Here is a 20,394-nt window from a genome sequence, read left to right as displayed (position 1 = left end):
AAAAATCATGATACGAACTGAATCGTGGGTTTGGTGTATCGTTACAGCCCTATCCAGCATATATTTTGCGCAGTGTATGCCCTTCCAGCCACAACTGAGTACACTACCTGACAAAAGTCTTGTCGCCTATCCAAGTTTTAGGAACAACAAATAATAACTTGACTTCTAGTTGATCATTTAGGATCAGAAATGGCTTATATGAAAGGCAAAGGCCTCTAGATTACATTTATTTTACCAAAATGAAATATGACCATGCCTATCCTGTGGTTTGTAATCCAGTGGGCAGTACAAATGTTCTTATACCTCAGGCTGTTGATGTTACCATACACTCTGCAGATCTCTTGCACGCCTGAATGTAACCCCACTATACTGAATGTAACCCCAAACCATGATTTTTCCTTCATCAAACTTGACTGATGTCTGTGACAATCTTCTAAAAGGTCTTCTGCAGTTATTTGTGATGATTGGAATGCAGTTCACCAGATGATTTATCAAAAAAATTTTCCTTCTGCCACATTTCCAAATGATTAACTAGAAGTTAAATTATTATTTGTTGCTTTTACTTAGTGACGACAAGACTTTTGGCAGATAGTGTACTGGGAATCCCCATACACTCTCGCATTCACACATGCACTCATAAGACCAATTTAGTTTATCCAATTTACTTACAGTATATCGCATGTCTTTGGGCTGTGGGGGAAACCAAAGCACCTGGAGGAAACCCACGCCAACACGGGGAGCATGCAAACTCCAAAATGCAAACTCCAAGTTTGGGGAAAATGCAAACTCCAAGTGCCAACTAGCCAGCCAAGACTCAAACCAGTAACCTTCTTCCTGTGAGGTGACAGTTCTGAACTCTGAGCCATCTTGCCGCCACTACTCTAATATGTAAAAAAAAAAATAATAAAAAAAGTAAACTTGTACATCTTTATTTTATTGATTTACTTATTTTAAACTCCTCAAGAAGTTTTCAGATGCCCTCTAGTGGGCCTTGGCCTCCTGGCTGTAAACCACATGTTTAAAGTAAGCTTCAACCCAGTGTTGTGAATTTGTGCGGCTGCTCTCTCAAATCCAGACACTGGGTAGCGTCTTTTCCATTTGAATACACTAAAGCCGACCTAAAGTCCTTTGTGTGTGTCTGAGTGAGACGCCCAGTCATCCATGTGGCTAAGCCAAGCCAAGCAGAGAGTCCAGCTGTAAAGAAGCAGAGGATTTATGCAGCTCTGCCTCAGTCTCTCCTCTCAATAGCAGATAAAACACACCACCACACAGACTTTGAAGTGTCCACTTAGTCAAAGCTGCAACCAGTTTCTCGACAAACTCCTCCAAATGAAGCCACAGAGGGAGAGAGGGAAGAGTAAAGCGGGTCTTCAAGCTGTTCTTCAAAGCGCCGGCGTGCTTTAGGAGGCAGCGGAGCATTGACTGTTGCTGTGCAGATAATAGATAATCCATTGCTGTTTAGTATTTCATGCATATTTCACCCTCTGTCAATTTCGCATGCTTCCTGTACAGGTTTTCTACGTGATACTCCAATTCCTCAATGCTCAGCCCGAAGCGGTCCGCATTCAAAGGAAGACAGTCGGGAGCTCAGAATGGAAAGACTGGCAGTTTCTGGCCAAGAACTGCAGCTACTTTGGCATGGAGGATAACGGGGCTTTGGATAGTCCTGATTCTGTAAACTGTCTACAGTTGCCCAGGTACTGTACACACACTGGCTTTGTATCTCGGTTAGTCCATCCACAGCCGCTTCTCACTCTGATAACAGTCCTTGAACAAATGATTCCTGCCAGGTAAGCTGCATCGAAGTGGGTTGAGACAAGTTCCCACTTTGATAAAAGCAGTGGATTGTCATTTAGTGGAGTCTAGGAGCTTTTGAAGGATCTAGACGGAGAATGGGGAGGAAAATGCTGCTCTTGGCTGCAGTCCAGGCTGCTCAGATCTGATCTCGGCTGTCCTTGGCCGCAGTCAAGACAGCAGAGATACTTAGCTGTTATGGACCACACAAGCACCTGGTTTCACATGCATTCAGCGGAGAAAATGAGGACAGTTATTTTAATGGGTTGGGGCTGAGAGGGTTATCGTAACTGTTTATGATGATAAACTACAGTTCATGTCTCTCTTTTTTTTTTTGACAGTTCATATTAAGCATGCATAATTGTCCCTAACAAAGTATTAAAGGATGGAAGTCATATTTAAGTGATGCAGTTGACTAGCTGCTTCCATAAAATCATTTGATTATTAAAAACTTTGTGCTTAAGCAGTAACTAAAATGGCTTTTTTAATTGGTATTTAACAAGACTTACATAGTAGTATACAATACAACATATGAATATTCTCAGACTTTCATAGGCCCCGTTTACACTGCCATTTAAATGTGACCCAGTTCCAATTTTTTGTTCATATGTGACTCAGATCGGTTCTGTTCTATGACCTGTATACACACACACAAAAAAAAAAAAAAAACACATGCATTCGGAAATTCAGAGATCAGTTTCAGGCCTCCTTCATATGTGGAAATAAATCAGATATATATCTGATATGTGACAAGACGACTGTCATGTAAACAGGCAGATCGGATTTGAGGCATTCTGAACGTCATTAAACTTGCAACAATGTGGTGCTTCACCGCAGTTTAGAAGGAAGAGTGTGTGTGGAGATGCCGATGCAGTAAACAGCAACAACAGAAGAAACATGGAGGAGGAAAGTGGTCAGTCGCCACAATTTGCTCCCACCAGACCTGAGATCTCTTTTAAATCCTCTCACAAATTCCTCTGAATGGTGGAGGACACCATATATAAACCATAGACGCAAGCTGCGATGACAGTCTTTTTCCTCCTCCTTTGCCTCAAAATCATTTTAAAGTTAGGCAAACTTTGCATATTTCGCTAAAAGCAAGACAATGGCTGTTTCTCAAGTCCAAGAACACAGAGAACGGACTTGCGTTCTTGTGGAGAGCAGTCTTGTCAAGTGTCCTCAGAAGAACGAACTCAAGAGACCGCGTCAACTCAGAATGAGTCCTGTGAGAAATGAGATGCTGCGTTCTTTCCTGCTTCTTTCTGATGGTCATGTGACCTCCACGCGTCTTTAACGAAAAAATTATTTAAACATTACAGCATACATACAACAATTTTTTCCTCATTTCAATATATACTATGCATAAAGACATTAAAAATGAACGTTGCACAATACAAATAAAACAAATTTTAATACAAATTTCAACAAATAAACACCGTTAATTTAATGTATTTAGACGTTTATTAAGATTTTCTTAATAATGTTTATTTTCACCATCTCATTTTGGGAAACTCCTGAGATTAATAAATTATACTTTTGAACTTTAATTATAAACCTGTATAAAATGCTAAGCTTCCCACCTCCTTTATTCAGCCGCAATGACTTCTGTGACTTCTTGAGCGAGTTTTCGCTGAAGTCTGCATTGATGCGTCCAAGATATTAAGAAAACATCCTGGCACTTTCATGCATCCTCCGTTCTTGCAGTCTTGAGATTTGGAACTGAACTTTGGCGGTTGATGATGACATTACATGAGAACACGAGGACGCAAGATTACTGAAGAACGCATATTGAGAAATATGTAATTTCTTCTATTGTGGCAGGTGTGGTGCAGATGTTCTAGCTTTACCTTTATACATGTACATAGGCAACGTCGTAAATTGTATGGCAAGTGTAAACACATGAATCGGTTATGGGTCACAAATAAAAGAACGTGTAAACGGACAGGCAAAAAAAATCAGATAAAAGCAACAAATCAAAATTGGGCATCAAGACCTGAAAGTGTAAACGGGACCTACGTTTTTTTTTTTTTTTTTTTTTCCACTATCCCAAAATAAAATTTATGAATTAAAAACAAACATATCCTCTTAGAGAAAATAAATAAATAAAATAATACAAATAAAATAAACATTAAAAATAATATTATAATCAAATGAATAATAATAATAATAATAATAATAATAATAATAATAATAATGATACTACTACTACTACTACTAATAATAATATTAATAATAAGCAAGTTTACAATTAAAGAGTACAAAAGTTTACATAAAGGAGTCAATATTTCTTCTTTTCAGTTATTATTTGTGTATTAGAGCTGATAATAACTGAACAGGGTAAGCCTTTTTTATATATGCTAAAACAGGGTTCCAGGTCTTGTAAAAATATTTGAGAGATACTGCAAGTAAGCATCTTAACTTCTCAAGTTTTATGCAGCTAAAGTTTTCTTGGATCCACATAATGTGTGAATAAGAATGACTTTTAAGAACCATGTTGTATAACATATTTGACATGTTTTAGCATTCTAAATTAAAATATATTTTTAGTAAAAAAAATATTAAGGCAAGGTAAGTTTATTTATATAGCACATTTCATACATAGTGGCAATTCAAAGTGCTTTACATAAACAAGAATAAAAAAAACAAGTATAAGAAAAATAAAAACAAATAATAAAAAAGATTTAAAAAACCAACATAAAAACAGATAAAATGTGATATAAAAGGGATAGTTCAGCCAAAAATGAAAATGTGCAGATAATTTACTCACCCACACGTCATCCAAGATGGCGACTTTTTCTTTAGTAGAACATTAAGGAGATTTTGAGCTGAATCTGTGATCCTTGGTGATTCATATAATTGCAGTGAATAGTTATAGTCTTTTAGATTAAAAATAAACACATAAAACCATTCAAAGGTTGTATCCAAAATTGCCTACTACTAGAGAAAGTACTACATTTGAATTTAAATTTACTACACAACCATTAGAAAAGTACGATCTATACATATGAATGCAAGTAGTATGAATGGTGCTTGAATGTACTACATCCACCATTTGTCATTATCACATGATCTACCCGCATTAGTTGCATTGCTTCACTCCTATTTATGAATTCTCTCATGTGGCATCATGGGAAAGCATAGAGTTCATCAAATGCATACTTTAGAATATCGATGGAAGTAGAAGGTCATCTGGGTATTGTTAGGCAATCATCAGAGTCACCCCATTCACCACTCACAGCTGTTTATAATCCCCTGATTACTGATTGACTTCACCTGTTCACAGACACACACAAACACTATAAAAAGGACTCACCTTCACTCAGTCATCGTCAGTCCTGATACTCACATATAACGTCATCTCCTGATCTCATCACATGCGATTACGCTGCTGTGATCCCTCTCCTGAGTTATGATATTTAACTGTATGTTCTGATGTTTACGTCTTCCTGGATTTCCTGCATGTGTGTGTCTGACTTCAAGATTCCTCGGTTAAGACTCTTATTGACATTTCTCAAGAAATACATGAGACATGACAGGTATATCTCACATACAGTTTTTCGAAGACAAAATTTGGACACACTATATGGCTTGGACACTAACGTACTATATTTTATAGAAAAATGCCATTTTGGATGCAGCCCAAATCATTAGCCATGGCTCCTGATGACACCAATCTTGTAAATCAATATTTACAATAATATTAGCTTTAATCTAAAACTTCCAAACAATTCTTGGTGCATGTTGGACTGTAATTTGATTGTATTTTGGTTTATTTGATGACGAAAGTGCACATGGATGACAAGTCCGGTGATGCAGTTTGTTGATAGATATTGGTGATTTGCGTCACCAGCTCTAACGCTGTATTTTAAGTTCAAGTGAATATATTTAATATATTGGCCATGAAAGTTTGGTCCTTCTTGGATGAAAGCCATACTGGCCAGATGTTTCACCACTACCTGTCAGAGTGCTTTAGTTTACAAACAAAAACTTGGACCCAACGGCATAAGGGTTTGCACTTAGACTCTACAAATATGTCACATCAAGCTAGGTGAGGAGAGAGAGACACACAAAGCATGGCTGGATGGGGAAAGAGAGGGAGAAAGATGGGGACAAAATATGACACAGACTTTTCTTCACAGAGGTTTGTCCTGGATAAGTCTACCAGCATTAGGACTGAATCGTGCAGAAGCGCTCTATGGATCTTTCTTGAGAGTGAATAATGCAGTACGGGCCATACCTGTCCTGCCCCCGGGAAAGACCTCGAGAACTCTCTCATTCAACCCATTTATTCCTGCCCTCCGAGAAATCACCCTTTCAAACCCCGTAGCTCTAAACTATATTTTAAAGCTGTATTAGTGAAATTTTCTCTCAGTAGATCTGAGATGCAAAGGAAAAGACCTTTGCCTTTCCAATTTCTTTGATGTTTGTTCATTTCAGTAGCTTGTGACACGTTTCATTTTCAACCTGACAGCGTGTTACCCTGCTGTGTCAAAACTTGAAATTCACGGTCGCTTTCAGTCACTCACATGCTCAAAGCTTAAGATGCAGGAATGTGTTTTTTTCTTTCTTTAATCGGCAGGATATTATAGGGTACATTTTCTTTGTAACACTTTAAAGGGGTTGTTTACCCAAAGGAAAATTCTGTTATCATTTACTCTTCCTGATGTAATTTCAAAACATGTCTACATGACTGACTTTCTCTTACAAGGAGAAATGTTGAAGAATCGGCACTCACATTTGTGCTATAAAAGTGAATTTGGGCTTTAATTAAAAGCACAAATATTATGACTTGGAAATGCATGTGCAGTACATGGCTTATATGCGCTTTTAGAATCTACTGATCTGATAAATAATTTTAATAAATTAAATTTGTGTCATTTTTATTGCAAAAATTGACATATGAATTCCCAAAGTGTGCCTTTTTAATAATAAATAAAGATTTTTATAAATAAAGATATCTATTAATTTGCTTTTTAGTGGTCAGTTCAGATTTCTATTTTTATTTTTTATTATTTTTTTTGTAACCCACAGAAAACAATGTCTTAGATCTTTAGTTTGGCAACAAATTTCATCGAAGTAGTTGCTCTGAAACGTTTTGGCAATTAAGGTTTTGGTTTAAGACAATGCCATTTAAAAAAAGCCATTAAAAAAATAGCAAGTTTGAATATGTTCAAATATGACCAGTACATTTCTATGATGTATTTTGGTGTTTTGTGGATTTGGAATGAGGTTTAATTTTGATTTTAATTGATACACATTTTTAGTTTTTTTTTTTAATCTTATTTTGTCTGTATGTATTACTGTAATGAGAAGTTAGAAATATTTTGTTTAGCAAAACAATTGGCTGTAAAGTGAACTGCAAAAATTACAGTAATGTGAAAACAGCACATTTTAACCTTTTTTTTAAACCTTTGTGTATTGTTTAAACTGACTACCCTTTTATGTTAGTGGCTGTTTCTGCCCCATTTAATTCCTTCTTAATGACATGTTTTTTGCAAAGACTTGACAACAAATAATCATACATTATTGGTTGTTGGTTGTTTTCCTTGTTAGAAGGAGGGAAAGTAAGGAAGCTTGTAAAATTAGTACATTTTAACACAATAATATGGTGTCATGGGGCGACGCAGTGGTCAGTTGGCGGTTCTGTGTGGTGTTTGCATGTTCTCCCTGCGTTCGTGTGGGTTTTCTCCGGGTGCTTCCCGACACCCCCACAGTCATGCGGTACAGGTGAATTGAGTAAGCTAAAGATTGTCTGTAGTGTATGTGTGTGAATGAGTGTGTATAGATGTTTCCCGGAGATGGGTTGCAGCAGGAAGGGCATCCCCTGCGTAAAACATTTGCTGGATAAGTTGGGGGTTCATTCCACTCTGGCAACCCCAAATTAATAAAGGGACTAAGCCAAAAAAAAAAAAAATGAATGAATGAACATGGTGTCATATGGCTTTGCAATCAAAACATGTCATTATAGTTGAAGTCAATGGATCGAAAACAGCAACTAACCTAATAAAAGGGGGTAAGACTTTATTTTGATGTTCGCTATTGCATATTTTGTTGACAAAGTTGCATTGCATCAGCATGCCAATTACTTTATCATTTGAGTATTATTAGACTGTCTGCTTAATATCTGCTAATACTGCTCATCAGACATTTAAAATAAGCAGGGTTTAATTTATGCTGGAACAAGCTGGATCTGGCACCTCTGAAATCTGATCTGGCACCCCATCCCTCTCCCCCCAACTCCCTATGCCAATGAAAAAATGTTAAAATATTAAATTCAACAAAATCTGTTAAAGAGACCATCAAAATAAAGTGATTTTGATGTAGTAAATTTGCTCAGAGTATTTTGAGTTTTTGAAATAAACTTCAAGCTTTTTCTTAAAACTTGTCCAAAACAAGATTTGTCACCAAAAATCGTTTCACGTACTGAAACACAGAGAAAGCTGTAGTCAAATTAAATCTCAAAATCACTTCACAGTGGATGAAAACATTCCCAACAGTACACAAGAGTTAGCAGATGCAGTCTAAACTGAGTTTAATTACATCAACGTTTATATTTGTTTGTTTGTTTTCCAGTGACATACCTTACTCCCGTGGAAATATCACCTTCAGCATGCTAACACCTGAGCCGAACCTACGCCCGGGCTACAACGACTTCTACAACAGCGCCGCCCTGCAGGAGTTTGTTAGAGCCACACATGTTAGAATCCAGCTTCACGGCCAGTACCATACTCAAGATGCCACAGTTCCTTTCCGCCATCGCTACTACGCTGTGGATGAGATCACCATCAGTGGCAGGTCTGTGACCAGCAGCACCCATAACCCCATCACCTGACACAATATCCCCTTTACACCCCATGATTAATGCTCCCAATTACAAAATCTGACACAAATTTGTGCGCTGTTTTGATTGGATTTCCATGTTTGATGAGAAAATCAGTAGGCATCTTTGGCAGGATAATTCAGATGATTCAAAAATGAAAGACTTCAGGTTCAAGATGAAACAAAGATGGCAGACAAATGATTTTTGCTAGTTTGACACAACTGGGGGATCTATGACATGTCTGTTATTAGTCACGGAGAGTAATGCCATGTTAGACTTTGTCTTCCCGTTAATGGTCTTGTAATTACAGTGGGGACGCCACATTTGGAAATCACTGGCAGGAAAACTTCATAACTTGTGTTCTTCCCGTCGGCTTCAGGGTAGCAGCTAATCAGTCTGAAATGTTCTTCTGCGCCTCTCAAGAATGTCGAATCTGTTCTTTTGTCTCTTCAGACGCAGAGACATGGTGTTATATCCATGTATACCTTCAGACATTAAACAGCCACTGTTCTTACGACTATGGTAATTATGTCATTATGCAGGCAGCTGTAACTTGGCTCGCTCTCGCTGTGCGAGTGTGTGTGTCTGAGTGAGCGAGAGAAGGCAGCTTTAATTAAGAGCTAGTTAAACTGGCACAGACGAAATCGAGATTTAGAGACTGTGAAATCTCATCATCCTCTGACATTCAGAGGTGTCCCCCCATTCTCCACCGCCTTTTTTCCCCCTCCTGTACGGCTCTCTTCTTTTGCTCCATGAAGCATCGCAACAGATTCGATGGAGAAACAAAGGCAAAGAGTAAACAGTAGTGGATTTGCCCCCTTAGGGAGACTGACAGTTCAAACCTGCGAGAGGCTGAGAAGTGGATGTATGTGTTTGGCGACTAAAATGTGCGTAAATTCAGCCTTTGAGGTATTCTGACAGGGTGTCAAGCTGTGTCTGGGAGCATTAGCGTCTGCTTTACGCTCATACGGTAATAACCTCCAGCAATAACGACAGCCCTCTTTCTTTTCTGCTCTCCACCTCCTCTCTTGTTTGCTTGTTGCGATGTTTGTTTGAGTAAGAGAGGTGAAGGCTGCTGCTTTTAGAGGGAGCCGCGCAAAGATGATAATGCCGAATAAGGGCCCTTGAGAATGAATAATTAAAACGGTGACCTGCAGGTGTGTGTGCCGTCTGATGGAGACCTGTCAGGTCTGCTGTTGTACATTACGACACACCGTTGATATTTCCACTGGCATTTATAAATGTTGAATGCGAACGTCCTATTAGCCATGCACAGAGAGAATGAAGGAATGAAAGACTGATAGAGAGATCTAGAGAATGTGAAAAGGAAAGAGACAAGATTTGGCAAGAGCCGTTGATGTTGCTGACCCTGTTGGTTTGTTGCTGTAAGTGGGGTGTAAAAGTGAAAATGGTCAATTAAAATTAGTTTTAGAAATTCTTGAAACTAAATGTAATTAATTATTTTATCGATAACACTTTCATCTATTGATTTAATATAAAACTAACACTTTGTTAACATAAAATCTAATTGTAAATGTCTAAATATGATCCTCCATTATGCTACATACATCCGGATGCTCCAGTTTCCTCCACGAGTTTAAAGATATGCGCTATAGGTGAATTGAGGAAACTAAATTGTCCCTAGTGAATGTCTGTAAATGAGTGTGTATGGGTGGTTTCCAGTGATTGGTTGCAGCTGGAAGAGCATCTGCTGCATAAAACATATGCTGGATATGTTGGCGGTTCACTCCGCTGAGGCGACCTCTGATTAATAAAGGGACTAAGTGAATAAATGAATGATTGAAGGAATGAACTTCCAGCATCTTGATCTGACATAATCAATCCCTTTTTTTAAAGGTCCTGTGAAGTCCTTTGTTTTATTTGAAATTTGACAATCTCAACTGAGACACAAAGACAGGGTGGGACAGTAGTTCCTCCCCTTAATAAAAACATCCAATGGCCTTTTAAAAAAAAAACAAAAAAAAAAAAGCTCTGAGAGTGGTTAAGATTAAGCCTGTCAAATGAAAGCAAGTGAGTAGATTCTTAAAAGGGACGGGACATGTCAGAAATTATAGAGCATTTGATTGGTCAGAAGATTTGATGAGAAACTAAAGTATGAGGTTATGTCAAAAGAATGCTTGCCTTTCATTCAATTGAATTAATTGCAGCCTTTGTATTTGTTGTGGAAAATAAACACAAATCATAAAATCATGATCTGTTTTGGCATCGTGTCTTATTTCTTAAGCAAATTATTTGATTTAAAAAGTTTAAAAACTGGCCATTAAATACAGGTTGTCATAGAAATGACCAATAAACTGTGACCAATATGTTATGCAGATTGATTTTTCCAATCAAAACTGTTTCTCAAGTGTGTTCTGTCATCACTGCTGTGTAAATATGACGTATCACAACTCCATGGAGATCTGAGAAGAGGAGATAAATGTCCTTAATGTTCATCATGGATCAATCAATCCAAATACATCATGGAAGAAGCTAAAACATTTGTGCTATTTACTGTATTTGAGACGTTGTTTTTTCCACAGTGCATATTTGACATGTCATGGATATAGTTTTGTTTTGTAAATTAGAAAGTCATAGGGTGAAAAAATGAGCAGTGTATTGCAGAAAGGTTGAAATAGAACAATAGTGCAATAATTCAGAGTAAAATATGCATTTTGCTTAAATATATGTTGATTACATTAAATGTTTTTTCCACATTGTGTTTTTTTTCTAATTGCGGTAACTACTGTAAGGGAGTACTGTAACGTTTTACCCATTAAACTGCAAGCTAGTACTCCCTTAAGCTCAAATAAGTTATTAAGGGTTTGTTAAATGTATCAAATTGTGGTCTTTTTCTTTTTAAAAATTTAGCTAGATTACATTTAGCGTAGTGATTTTAATGCTTTAAAAAGCAGTTTTAGATTGTGATATGCTAATGGTCTGCTATTTCTTTACCTAAACGTACAGCTGTCATAAAAGCCTGGAAAAAAGCTGCATGTCTTTAATAGTAGCCTATGTAAGAGAATCAGCAGTAATACATGGGCACAGATACTTGCATTTGTACAAATAGTGTGTGTGTGGTGTACAAATTTAATTCCAATAGAACTGAAAACAGATCGCACTGTATCGTAATAGGTGTGAATCATTTCATATTGTATCATATTTGTAGCTGCTTCATATGTAAGCTTTAATGTATCATATATGTAATCTTTAATTTATCATATAATTTGCATTGCAAAGTGTATTGCATGATGGACATCCCTACAGTGTTCACACACTCCCCCACAATTCCATTTTATTTATATTTTTTATATTTATATTATGTGGTTAAATGTAAGCACAAAAAAATTATACTGTAATTCTTATGTAAATACACTCACCGGACACATCATTTACTTACTGGTACACCTGTCCAACTGCTTATCGTAAATTTCTAATCAGCCAATGGGCTACATTAGCAGAAGACCACACCGGGTGCCACTCCTGCATGTTAAGAACAGAAACTGAGGCTACAATTCGCACAGGCTCACCAAAGTTGGACAATAGAAGATTGGGAATGTCTGGTGAGTCTCTGGTGAGCATTTCTGCTGACACATTCTGATGGTAGGGTCAGAATTTGGTGTCAACAACATGAAAGCATGGATCCATCCTGCCTTGTATTAACAGTTCAGGCTGGTGGTGGTGGTGTAACGGGATTAGGGATATTTTCTTGACAAAATTTGGGCCCATTAGTAACAAATTGAGTATCGTGTCAATGCCACAGACTACCTGAGTATTGTTGCTGACCATGTCTATGCCTTTATGACCACAGTGTGCCCAGCTTCTTAGAACTACTTCCAGCAGGATAATACTCCCATGTCCTAAAGCGCAAATTATCCCTGCTTTCTTGCACCTGACGATGAGTTCACTGTACTCAAACAGCCACCACATTCACCAGATCTCAATGCAATGGACCACCTTTGGTACCTTTGCAATCGTGTGATAGACCAAAATCTCTAAAGAATATTTCCAGTACCTTGTTGAATCTATGCCACTTAGGATTACAGCAGTTCTAAAGGCAAAAGTGGTTTTATCCGGCACTAGTACGGTGTACTTAATAAAGTTGCATTTGAGTGTACCAGTTTTAAAAATTATACACTATATTTTTAGGAATTTAAATATAAAAATATATGAAATAAAATGCTATTTATTTCTGTTAAAACCAAAATGTTAAAGTAAAAAAATGGATTACTTCTTATAACCTATAGAGAGATGGCAAACATTCCACTCGTGCAATTGAACAAAACCATGCTATTCATACAAGCAGACACACAGAACATCATATAACATTATATATAAAGACACTCTAGTCCAAGTCATAATTTAAAGTGTGCAGCCAGACTTTTGCTTTATGCATCCAAATTCTTACTCGTTCCACGTTATTCATTAAATGAAAATTTTATGACTGGATTCCATGATTTTCCGCATTGCGTCCCCCCACTCTATTAATATATGGTTCCTCTTTTACCTTGAGAACTAGTTCCATTAGACTGATGAAAAGATCAGCCATGAAGATCCTCCAGAAGGATGTGGGTTGTAATTGTGTATCTTTGTCCCCTCAGGTGTGAGTGCCATGGACATGCAGACAGCTGTGACACTAGTGTGAGTCCGTACCGCTGCGCCTGCCTCCCAGAGAGCCACACACATGGAGCTAATGTGAGTCCCGCAGGGGAGGCCCCCTTTTAATTAACCACTTCCCTTTAATGACGTGCAAGAGTCCTCTTTAATGAACAGCACACTCAAAAATAGGCCTTAATGGAATGACAGGAAAAAAGCAGAGAGAGAGAGAGAGAGAGAGGAGGAAAACAAGAGCCAGAGAGATTATTCACGCACATCTCCAGTTTCCTGATGAAAAGAGGGGGAAAAAGAAAAGGGAACAAGAGAAGGAAGTGGTTTTGTGGGCAGCTATGCTCTAATCGCCCTGTCCCATCAGCCCTTGGGTGGCTTGACGATGAGTCTAGCAAAGGTAATTATATCTCAGGGAAAGCTCTGATGACACAAAATGCCCCAGTGTTCACACTTTTAGGAATGCCATGGCTCACCAGTTAAACACTGTTGTTGAAACTGCCAAGTTGTAATTTGTAGTGTTTGTCAAGCTGTAGACCTCAAATGCCATGAAGGAATTTAAAAAAGGATTTTGATAAGTAATCTGTTACAGTACTGTATGTATGAGAGTGCGCTTGATTTTTGTCAAACAGATTAATCATTTTTAGTGCATCATTTAAGGGAAAAGGTTGTTTGAGGGCAAACTGAATCACTATGATAGCTACTGTACTAATAATAATTCTGATTCTGCAAATGAGAGAAGTTTACAGTGATTTCACTTGAATTAATCCAATTTTGAAAGATGTCTAATTTAACTGAAAAATGCAGTGGCCGAGGGAGCTTGGCATGCTACAATTTAAGAAAAAACTGCTTCAAATTAAGAAAAGATCTTCATCAGTTTGACAACACACATTCTACCAATCCTGCCTAAGCAAACACATTAAAAAGAAAAAAGAAAAAAAAAGCTGCATTTTCACACAACACAAACAATCAATACCTCACCTTTGTTCCTCCCCTCTGTGTTATTAGTTTCTTTAGTCCTTGTGTATTTATACCCCTTAGTTTGGTTTAATCCCTGGACTAGTATTGAAAGTCGTTCCTGTATGGCTTTTCCATGTTGCCGGCACCACATGATTCCTGTTTGTTGATGTTCCAGTGTTTCCAGTGAGTGTTATGTAAATAAATCCACGTGTTTTGATAATTCCTGCAATCCAGTGCGTTTATGAGTGTGAGCCGAGTTGTGACATTATGGTCACGTTTACACTGTCAGATCTTGATTCCCAATTTCGTTTTTTTGCCTATATTTGATTTTTTATTTTTTTTGCCCTTCTGTTTACATGTTCTTTTAATTGTGACCCATAACCGATCCATGTGTTTACACTTGCCATACAATTTATGATGCCGCGCATACCCAAAGGTGGGTTTTAGCATCTGCGCCACACTAGCCACGATAGAAGAAAATGTCTTCTAGCTCTGCGAAATATGCTATGGTCACCCAACTTCAAAATGGTTGAGCTGGAGGAGGAGAGAAAGGGCTGTCATTGCAACATGTGCTATGGTTTATGGTGTCCTCCACCATTCAGAGGAATTTGTGGGTATGAGAGAGATCTCAGGTCTGGTCGGAGCAAATTGTGGCGGGCTTTGAGGAGCAGTTGGTCTGAGATTTTAGGATGAGCAAACCTTCTTTTTCTCCTTCCACTCTTCATTTTACGTCATTAAACCACAGCGAAGTTTCACATTGTCGCAAGTTTAGTGATGTACAAAACAGAATGCCTCAAATCCGATCAGCCTATTTACATGATAGTCACAGTCTCAAATATCTGATTCAGAAGATCTGAAACCGATCTCTGAATATCGGACTGCATGCAATTTTTTATTTATTTATTTGTTTTGTTTACATGGTTATAGAAGAGAGTCACACAAGCAAAAAAAATAAAATTGGGTCACATTTAACTATTAGTGTAATGGCAGTGTAAATGGGACCTATTAGCCTAAATAACCATAACCTAAATAGCTGGGTCCATCATGTTTTAGGGTGTTGAGAATGCAGTAATTTAATAATTGTTTGTGTTTGAAAATGCAGCGCATGTGCTGTCAAACTGATAAAGATCTTTTCTCAATTTGCAGGTGTTTTTTGTAACTGCATGTGTTTTAAGTTGCAGCACATTAAGCTCTCTCGTCCACCTTAAAGAAAAGAATTGACACTGCATAGGAAAGGAGGCTGTTTAGGCTGAATTGATTTACTGGAACAAATCAGTCATTTTAATAATACAAATGAAAGGGTGGAAAATGCATGTTTTGATTTACTGCAATGATTCAGATTTTAAAGAAGTCATCTGACTCTATAGAATGAATCAGTCATTGTGTTTTCACATTCTCTAGAACAACTAAGACATCAAGAGATACAGTAGAGGATTTTTCAGGGTAAACTCAAATGTTTCACTAGAATAAATCACTTTGATAATAATGAGAATGTTAGTTTTACTGCTATTTTATTTATTTACGTAACTGACATTTTCCAACGCCACGTTTGAAAGAAGGGGCAGTTTTTACTGGAATCAAATTCAGCAGCAGGAATTTGTCATTGTGACACCATATTAGAAAAAAATGGGAAATAGACCAAACTACTTTAAGAGAAACTATGTTTTAAGGCAGCATTTCACTGCAACACCTCACTTTTTCTAAAACAACATATAAAATGTAGTGTTTTGATTTACTACAATGCTACATTTGATTAAAAACTGACCATTTATACAGAAATCTTTAAAAAAGCCAAAGTGATTCACTAAAATTAATCAGTTTTTTTTTACACAGGATAAAGAGGACTGTTTGGACAAACCAATCCAGTTGAACAAATTCTGTGCTAGATATGAAAGAGAAGGTTATTTAGAATAAACAAATAAGATTTTCCGAAACTACATGAAAGAAAAGACAGTGCCTTTGATTTACAGCTTATTAAAGTTGTGCATGGCATGTGCAATACAACACCTCAATAAAAGCATCCATTTTGCTGTACAGGCCACATTGTTTAAAAAAAAAAATAAATAAATCTGTTATATTACTTAAAGCAGGGTTTCAAGTAAACTATATATTTTACTTGCATAATATGAAACAATGTAAATATAGAGCCTATAAGGTGCAATCACATTTACCATTGCAATGTGAATTATAGTCATTCCAAGACTAAGTTGGCATGTCAAGACACCGACTGCACTTGTGTTCAAGCTTCTCATGTAAATTTGCTGCACTGAATGAAGTTCTAATTTACAACTCAGTGCTATTTACAAAGGGCAGCCTTTTTGAATGCTGAATGTCTCTGAACTTTCACTGATGTGACTGTACATATACTCATTCCAGTGATCTTGAACTTCTGTGTTCATCGCTGAAATCTTGTCCCAGTCTTCCTATTGAGAGTCCATGCTGTTCAGATCGCTGCATATAATTCTGAACATTGGGAGCAAGTCCCAGGATTAAACTTTTAAACCTGATGTTTGGTGATTTAAATTATTCACCAGATGTCATGCATTATTCAGGGCAAGACACGGCACACTCTCTCTACTGCTGCTACTGTTGTTGTTTTCACCGTAACAAACAAGGGCCACATCTGACACGTATATGCTGAAAAGTGTGTGTGCGCATGTGTGTGTGTGTGTGCGTGTGTGTGTGTGCGTGTGTGTGTGTGCGTGTGTGTGTGTGCGTGTGTGTGTGTGTGCGTGTGTGTGTGTGYGTGTGTGTGTGTGTGTGTGTGTGTGTGTGTGTGTGTGTGTGTGTGTGTGTGTGTGTGTGTGTGTGTGTGTGTGTGTGTGTGTGTAGATATGATAAATACGAGTTGTCTCACCGCCCTAAACGCCCCTAGACCCAAACACCTGGCTTTGAGGAGGGACCAGCGCCTGCCCCGGAGCGATGTGCTGTGTTTGCTTACCAGCTCGGAGACACGCATCCAGGCAGGCCCTACTAATGTTTGCTTCCTCTTTAATATCCCGGCCAGAGCCAGTGAAAGTGCTGCTGGTGTCTTATTACTCGTCTTCAGTGCGCATTGACTCAACTGATTGTCACTCTGTGGGGAAGGCAGTGTTGGAGGTCACATATATGAGATGTGTCCTTTTTAATCATTTTAAATGACCAGTCTTTTGTCCAGTTTTGTCTTTGTGTACAAGCTAAAGTTGTTATTCGTCAACTTTCTGTGGATTATTTTTTTCTTGTTTTATGAATATATTTGAGATTTTATGGCAATTATTTGGCTATTTTCTCTTCAGGGTCCTGTCAGGATGTTACATTAAGAGGCTTATTACCAAATGTGAAGGAAATATTATCAGCCAATGTTACATATCAGATAAATATTTAGAGTGTTTTAGAGGGGACATTACTGTATGTCCCTTTTCAAAAGATGTAAAGGAGATCTCTAGAGCAGGGTGGCCCAAAGTTGGTCCTGGAGGGCTGGTGTCTTGCAGAGTATAAATCCAACCCCAATTAGACACACCTACACCACCTAATCTAGCTCTTTCTAAGTGTAGGGTACTAGAAACTTCAAGGCATGTGTGTTGAAGGAAGTTGGAGTTAAACTATACAGGACACCAACCCTCCAGAACTTTTAGTTTTGGCACCCCTGCTGTAGTGTTTCTGTAAAGTTTCTGCTCAAAATACCCCACAGATCATTTTTTTGGGTGTGAGCAAAGACTATAACAAAGCAAGCAAATATCATGCTGCCAAAATGTCAAAACGTGACTCATTTTTCATAAGCTTCCACAAAAAAAAGAGTCATTGGGCTTTCCTTTTTACGTTTTCTGTGTTAGCAGATGCTCCATGGTCTTGATTTTATCACGTAAATTAAGGTTTTGATGGTTATGTCCTCTTTAACATTGGGTTAGGCAGTTTGAAATATTACAGACCCTTTTGTTATAATTAATGCTTAAGAGTTCTGTCAATTTCTGCAACATGAGGTTTCTTTGTTTTGTTTTTCTGGAGTGACTACACATGATGGAGAATAGCATTTATTTGCCAATGCATTGCTAAGCCTAATGTTTTCATGCAGGCTAAAGGTTAACTGTAGGCTCGCTACTGGTGCAGCCACGCACAGACCTTTCCTGAGGGAGCGTGAAATTAGCCATGGCATTCACAGAGGTTTTTCACACAGGATGAAGGCTCTTTCCCCACTGGAGTCCAGCTTTTCTCCACCTCACATACTGGAGACGAAAACAAAACACACTACTTGCTGATCTAATTCTCATCCTCCTAATTTCATTTATCTTATTTATACAACCGCGTGTGTGTGTGTGTTTGCGTGAATGTGTGTGTGTATATATGTGTGTGTGTATATATATATATATATATATATATATATATATATATATATATATATATATATATATATATATATATATATTTATATATATATATATATATATATATATATAATAATAMTACTATATATATATATATATATATATATATATATATATATATATATATATATATATATATATATAATACTATATATATATATAGTACTGTATATAAAATGTTTTAGGGAGGAACATGAGCAAGTAATTTTTTTCTTTTGTACAGTTGTAAACTTTATATTGGTGTTGTTTGTCCTGGCTATTAACACAATATTATTACAACCATATGATTAATTAATCATGTGAGACAAAAATCGTCATGGTAAAAATACAGCTAGGCATCCATATAAAGCTATGTATTTTTAGCTAATTATCAAGTTAATTTGGCACTAAAAATGAAAGATTCAGTTTGTTTTATTCTCTTATAAGAACTGGGATTCACCTTCCACTATCCAATGTATACATATCCAAATCCCTATAATGTAGTCAGAGCCCTGATTGGCATAGCAGGCTGTAGCGGCGGGTGGTCTGTGTCGGGCTCTTCTAGCATCCAGCTTGCTGAATTTGCAATTCCCTCTGGGCCCACGGCCCACAACGGATGCCCAAACAGCAGCCTGACACAGCGAGACTCTGCCACAGCTTGAACAGCCACCAGGGAATCCTTTGCTTTTTACAGTACATTTTTAATCATTTCATTTGATGCCTCCCGTGTTCTCTGTAATTTGTAACAACTGTTAACAAATATCAAATACTTTGCCAATAACGGCTCAATTTTCCATCTTTGCCTCTCTCTCTCTTTCTCAGTTAAGTTTTTTCAATGAGCTTCGTTGTAAATAAGTTTTATAGTGTTGGCTCAATCAAAAAAGTACTTTAACTTTATACACATAAAAATGTTTTGTTGTTATCAGTGATTAAATTAAGTAAAAAATGTTTAAAGTGTTAGTTCACCCAAAAATGAAAATGATGTCATTAATTACCCACCCTTGGTCATTTCAAACACTAGGGATCTTTATCCATTTTTAAAACACATTAAGGTATTTTGGGTGAAATATGAGATTTCCCTCATCCTCCATAAACAGCAAGTACCAATTGGTACTGTAATTTTACATCCATTTCCTGCTAACATTTGAGCGCTGTTAAGCACGCTCTTAAACACCGCTGATTAGCCATTGTGTTCACTGAGTGCAAATATAGATACAGGGACACTGGAGCGTTTTAAAGTTGCATCGATCAGCTGGTCAGTTCATGAGCTGACTTCCGAGTGATCCGCTGATAACCTTCCAATCACGGTCTTTTCTAAACCCCGCTGATTGGCCATTGTGTTCACATGCTCAGTTGATTGGCAGAATGGCCAATTAGCACTGTTTAAGAACGTGCTTAACAGAGCTCAAATGTTAGTAGGAAATGGACGTTTTTTAAATTTCAGTACTGATTGGTACTGAAATTCAGTATGATGACATCCAGAAGTCCAGCCTCAAATTAGATTAGTTAGTTTTTTTTTTTTTTTAATAATTAAATAATAATTAAAAAGTCAAAAATATTGACTTTGGTTTAGTCATTAGTTTTTTCTCCTCAATGTCAGTATAGGGTACATGTATATGAGCTCTATGCACTGATGTATACACCAGATGTCCATGTTTGACTTCTTTTGTATGAAACAAACACAGGAGCATCCATGATAAGATGTCAGCTTTGTGATTGTGCACCCTATACTAACACTGAGGAGAAGAACTTGTTGAATAAAGTGATTATTTTTATGTTATATGCTCACTTAAATATCCTCATAACTAGATAATTTTCCGATTAAACCACTGAAGACGTGGTCGGTTTTGAGGATGTTTTTTTTATTGGCATTTT

General features: G+C 37.3%; 1 protein-coding gene and 1 long non-coding RNA gene across 3 annotated transcripts in view; one reads left to right on the top strand and one right to left on the bottom strand.

Annotated features, from left to right (window-relative positions):
- Nucleotides 1–20,394, top strand: part of ush2a (Usher syndrome 2A (autosomal recessive, mild)) — a 394,144-nt gene that overhangs the window by 41,061 nt on the left and 332,689 nt on the right. For both annotated transcript variants that reach the window (XM_009293147.5, XM_073928624.1), the window contains exons 7-9: nucleotides 1,513–1,697; nucleotides 8,368–8,589; nucleotides 13,216–13,309. In XM_009293147.5, coding sequence (XP_009291422.2) covers nucleotides 1,513–1,697; nucleotides 8,368–8,589; nucleotides 13,216–13,309 — 501 coding nt within the window. The remainder of the gene's footprint in view (nucleotides 1–1,512; nucleotides 1,698–8,367; nucleotides 8,590–13,215; nucleotides 13,310–20,394) is intronic.
- On the bottom strand, nucleotides 914–5,012 carry LOC137488110 (uncharacterized). Its single transcript, XR_011007018.2, has 2 exons — nucleotides 4,562–5,012; nucleotides 914–2,009 (listed from the first exon to the last, which is right to left on the bottom strand). It is a non-coding gene; the product is annotated as an uncharacterized lncRNA (long non-coding RNA).

Source organism: Danio rerio, chromosome 17 (genome assembly GCF_049306965.1).
Source record: "Danio rerio strain Tuebingen ecotype United States chromosome 17, GRCz12tu, whole genome shotgun sequence".
NCBI classification, from domain to species: Eukaryota; Metazoa; Chordata; class Actinopteri; order Cypriniformes; family Danionidae; genus Danio; species Danio rerio.
This window is presented reverse-complemented; position numbering and strand designations above follow the sequence as displayed.